Here is a 5,102-nt window from a genome sequence, read left to right as displayed (position 1 = left end):
TCTCGTCTTTGCTCTTGCTTTCCACTGCTTTGCCTTTGCTTGTTTCAGAGACAGAGGTGCGTTTGCTCGGTTAGGATAAGCTTTGACCTTTTTCGCCACCGCGTTCAAAGTCTGAGTTGTCTTAATGTCTTGCGGCACCGAGCGGTTAAAACGAAATAGCAAAACGCGTGACAAAGTAACTAGTACACATGGCGCCTCAGACCCAGCACCCACGTGCGCCTACTGCTTGAGCACATATTATAAATATAAATAATTTTCCTATCGAAGGGCTTGATTCCCCTCCTGGCAACACACACACTAACAAAACAAAGTAGAAAAACTTAAAACAAACCAAAACAAAAAATTACACAACTTTTAGCTCCTATAACTTTCTTTCTTTTCCATTACACTCTTAATCTCCCCCATCTGTCTCTCTTATTGTTTCGGTTTCCACTCTTCTGCTGCTTGTGTGACTCTTTGTTTTTTATCTCTTTCTCCTATTCCGTACTTCCTTACACGATCGTATTTCCTCTGCAGAACGGTCCGTTGGCGGGCGGTGTCCAGATTAATCGTCCGAGTCGGAGTTGGATGAAAGGCAGAGGTCTTTGCTCAGATCTACCGCGGCGGCGGTAACCGCGATCGTTGGATCCGGTCGTGGATCAAAAATGGATTCTGTAGTTGAAAAAGCAACATAAAAATTAATATTATGCTAAACCTATTTCACATATTTTTATAACATAGATACTTTTTCAGTCTCTTCTTCTTCTTCTACTCCTTATGTGGCACTGATATTTCGAATGTTTTGAGACCGCAATTTCTAGTTCTCTTTTACTTTTACTTTTCCGCTGCTGGTCCTGTGTAAGGGGAAACCTGGCCCGATTGACATTTGCCTCCAGTTTTGTAATGAGAAAACAGTTTGAACCTTTATCATACGATTCATTTTTCGGACCGATCGGAAAGTCTGGTGCGAGCCAGTCGAAATGGATTCCGACCCTCGGATTCATGACGAGTTGACCCATAAGTACAAGTAGGTCCAGCAGGTTAGACGATTCAACAAAACATAAGCGACTCCACCCACCGGAATCGTCGAAACTATTAAACCCTAAGACCCGATTGAAATCCCAAATTTGCTGCACTTCTAAGGAGTAAAGAGATCAGGTCGAACCTATTAAACCAAAATGTGTTGTGCCCCTCCGCATACCTTTCACTGGCGAATCATTGTTATCTTCGGTTGAACTATCCGATTCCTGATCGCTGCTGCTAGAATCGGAATCATCGGAACCGTCCGATTCAGAGGATGTCATCATTTCCGGATCCTAGAAAACAGAAAGCAAAACGAGAAATTATTAATATAACCAACAATCTGGGTCATGACGTCCGGTTGTGTTCTTCTTACGCTGCTCGCTCCAACACCAATACCCGTCACGGCCACAGGCGGTGGCAGTAGGTCTCGATCGGACGGCAAACTAACTTCTACGCTCGGCGGCATCGAAGGTTCGCTGTGCAGATGATTCCGGCCACCGGCACCTCCACCACCGTACGACGACGGCACGCTGAGGTGATTGCTGTGATGGTGATGATTGCTGCCGCTACTGCCACTGCCATGATGATTGTTGTTGCTGTTCTGTGCCGAACCATGGTTAAGGTAGCTATTGCTGTTGCTATGATTGTTGCCCGCGCCGCTACCACTGTTGGTCGAGCCAGCCACATTGCTACTGCTACTACTATTACTACTGCTAATGTTACTACTGTTACTATGCTGCTGATGGTGGTGGTGGTTGTTGGTGTGGTTGGAATTGGAGTTACTGCCACTTCCGCTGCTGCTGCTGATGTTGTTGTTCAGATGATTGTTCATGTTAGCACCCGACGAGGAGTTGGAAGTGGTGGCGGAGGACGGCGGCATTACAGTCCCAAAATCCATCCCATCGTCCAGCCCAATCATCGGAATACTTGGCAAGGTTTGTTGAGTATTGTTGGCGTTCCAGCTGAAACAAACAAATGATTCGACGTTAGAAGGCTTAAGGTACGCTGTTGCTTTTGCACCACCGGGGTCTTTTCCACTTACGCCGGTGCCGACTGGGGACTCCGGTGCGGATAGGACGGCGAACCCTGCAGTGGCGAGTGCTTTGGCATGAAGCTGATCGGCGCATTCTTCCGCACGCCGGTCGTAATCTTCGTTTTGGAGCTCTGGCGTGCGGTGTTGTTTTCGACCTTTATCGTTGGCAGTGTTGGCGGAGGATTGGGTGCCTTGTTTTCGATTCTGCAACGAGGTAGAAGAGTGGATACCCATATAGCAGTTGTATTGCAAGGATCACCAACGGCATGAAGAGATGATTGATCAACTTACCTCGTCTTCTTCACTACGATACTGCTGTTGAGCTGCTCGAGCGTAATCTCGCCCGTCGCCCGATTCAGTATGAGCACGCAGTCTTTCCGCGAATAATCACGCTGATTACCCTTGAAGACGGTATTCGGCACACCGGAACCATCTGGAAGAGGAAAAGGATCGTTACGGTGTTACCATGGTAGCCAATTCCCAAAAATATGGGAAAAATGGACGAATGTTTACCCAGGTGCGGCACGGTAACGGTGACCTGCTTGTTGGCACTAATTTCCAGCACCGCCGGTTTGTTCACATCGACACTGGCGGGTTTGAAATCGTCTGCAAAAACCAAAAGGAAAAGAACGAAAAACACCACAACGTTAGCTGCCGACGTCAGCAGAATGTTTAAGAGCGCATGGTCGCTTCCACACTGCTGGGTATTCATACGTACATTTTATCGTGTGGAACTGGTTCGACGGTGCCGCGTTGGTGAAGGTCGAACCGAGCTTTAGCTCACGCACCTCCGAACCAATGTTGAGCCGATTGTCCATCGTGGAGTGGTGTGTGTTGCGCTGTGTTTGTGTGCTGACGGTCTCAAGACTTCCGTACAGCCGGAACCGGAACTTCTACGCTGGTATCCGGCAATCACTTCGTAGAATCATTCTCTCCTTCCACGGGAACTGCCGCGATCCGTATTGTCGCTCCCGGATCAGCTGTGCAAACTGCCAAACGCGCCTTGCCCGATGTACACGAGGAGGAGCACCAGTGGTCCGGGAGGAAGGGGTTTAGTGTAGTTTTATTTTCGCACTGTCAGCAACATCATCCGCAATCACTTTAGCGCTGCACCCGCGAGATCTGCGTTCGATTTTGTGCCCTTTCTCGCGATCGTACCGAATGCGTTGTCGATGTCCGCTCTCTGTCACTCCCGGATTTCACTCTCCTTTCTCGAACGCCCGAACGCTTGGTGGTTGGTGGTGTTTCGGGTTTTGGGTTTCGATGCTATTGCTGGCCCCCTGGGAAGTGTTGGTGGGGGAAGAACCAAACCTGCCTGGGTAGAGAACTGAACACGGAGGGGAGGAAGAAAAGAGCGAACAAAGCAGGTAAAGTGTAAGATTGAGAAAGGTTTGAAAGGCACGGCAACAACCTGTAGCCAATATGTAACCTTACTCCTATGGTTGCATTTAAGAAACTACTCGTCTGCAGTACTACACTAATCATGTGTTTCCTTCTCTGTTTAAAGTTTCTGATCCTGGATTCGAACCCGGATCCTTTTAAATGCTCACGCGTCCGGTTTCACGAAATCTCAACTAGCAACGTATACTGAACAGCTGCCATTTATTTACCTTCCGTAGCACACGCAGGCAAACACTCACACTGGCACACGTTAAGATTTCCGAATTGCACTGTTGTTATTGTTGGTGGCGAAGGTATGACTCTAGTGTTTTCTGTTGCCTCATTACACATACACGCTCGTGCACACTCTACACTTATCCGTTTAGTGGCTCAGGGGAAAAGGGCATTAGACACACGTGTATGTGTGCGTACCAACGGAACAGTGGGAGAAGGAAGATAGGAAAAACCCTACCGCGCACGGGGGAGCCAATCTTTTGGAGCAGATTTTTCGTTCACTATTGTTCTCACCTGTTCCGAGCTGCCTGTTGCCGGGGCAGGGATCGAACTCGGATTTGTGCTTGGTTCGTGAATAGATCCCGCCAGACCACCTGTACACCTGTGTGTTCCTGGTTGGGTATAATGATACAATCCCGTGTGGTGTTGATGGATTAACGCGTGAACCGTGCGAATATCGCGACACGAATGCAGTTTGCTGTCCGTGTCGCGGGAATCGAGACAATCAACACGCACGCACGTCTACAACATTGCACGCACACATGCGAATCGCACCACTTTGCCACCGTCGACAATAAGCGAACTGACAGGACTGGACAACTGGCACCTCCGTGGTCACTACGTCCTGCACTAGACGAAGATGACCAAAAACAGACCCACTTCCGAAACAGAATTGCGGCGTACACTCACACACACACGCGCATACATGAACAGGATATGGTGGGTTTGATTGTTTCGTTCCTGGGTTTTCCGGTTAACTTTCCGCCTGAGCGTGAACGGTGTGCCATGTAGGGAGAAAAACAATCCCATCCATAGTCGGTTCTGTCAGTGCGACGTTTCGCACTGCTGTTTTTCACGCGTATTTTTTCAGCCACCGTGACACTGACCTACCTTTGCTGTGGACGGATGTGGAGTTGGAAGGGGGTCGATTTTTCGACAGGAATGTTGCAATTTTAGAGGGATGCCACCCATGCACTGTATTAACGCCAGACTGCTGTGTGCCAGCTAATTGCGGATGGTGCAGTATAAAGGGATGCTGTCCGGATGGAAGAGCGGAGCAAAGAAACTGCAATAATCGTTCGGGCAGGTCGCACAGTGCGGTCCCAGTTTGACACTAGCAGTTTGACATTTTGGTGAAAAATGGAACTATGGGAAAATATTTGTATATTTCGCTGAGGATAGGATATTGCTGAGGATATTTTTCAAGAGGTGACACCTGGTATTTCATGTAATGTTTCATGAAATATTTCATGAAATTTTCAATGTTTCATTGAATAATATTAGATCATGCTAATAAGCGTTTGTTTGACAAAACACAAACGAAATGCATTCGTTTTCAATGAATAAATTGATATAATTCATTGAAACGTGCGCGAACATTTAATGCGGCATCCGAGGCGCTTGTGATATCATTATTTTATAATTTTGGAAGTAAAGCATGAAAGAAGTTCAA

General features: G+C 47.6%; 1 protein-coding gene across 1 annotated transcript; it reads right to left on the bottom strand.

Moving 5' to 3' along the window:
* Window positions 1–200: 200 nt before the first annotated feature.
* LOC128310582 (ell-associated factor Eaf) lies at window positions 201–4,048 on the bottom strand. Its single transcript, XM_053047263.1, has 8 exons — window positions 3,944–4,048; window positions 2,754–3,362; window positions 2,549–2,641; window positions 2,327–2,468; window positions 2,045–2,239; window positions 1,376–1,964; window positions 1,181–1,295; window positions 201–651 (listed from the first exon to the last, which is right to left on the bottom strand). The coding sequence occupies exons 2-8, from the start codon at window positions 2,851–2,853 to the stop codon at window positions 545–547; spliced, it is 1,341 nt and encodes a 446-aa protein (XP_052903223.1). The 5' UTR covers window positions 2,854–3,362; window positions 3,944–4,048; the 3' UTR covers window positions 201–544.
* Between the last annotated feature and the right edge of the window lie 1,054 nt (window positions 4,049–5,102).

This window comes from Anopheles moucheti, chromosome 2 (genome assembly GCF_943734755.1).
Source record: "Anopheles moucheti chromosome 2, idAnoMoucSN_F20_07, whole genome shotgun sequence".
NCBI classification, from domain to species: domain Eukaryota; kingdom Metazoa; phylum Arthropoda; class Insecta; order Diptera; family Culicidae; genus Anopheles; species Anopheles moucheti.
The sequence above is the reverse complement of the archived record's forward strand: the minus strand, read 5'-3'. Positions and strand labels throughout refer to the sequence as shown.

What these genes read in the sequence shown, in the direction of transcription:
- LOC128310582 (XM_053047263.1), bottom strand. Translation starts at nt 2,853, where the DNA reads ATGGACAATCGGCTCAACATTGGTTCGGAGGTGCGTGAGCTAAAGCTC. An exon ending in CCAGTTCCACACGATAAAAT is followed by an intron (nt 2,642 to 2,753) that starts GTACGTATGAAT and finishes TGGTTTTTGCAG; the next exon opens with ACGATTTCAAACCCGCCAGT. An exon ending in CGTTACCGTGCCGCACCTGG is followed by an intron (nt 2,469 to 2,548) that starts GTAAACATTCGT and finishes TTCCTCTTCCAG; the next exon opens with ATGGTTCCGGTGTGCCGAAT.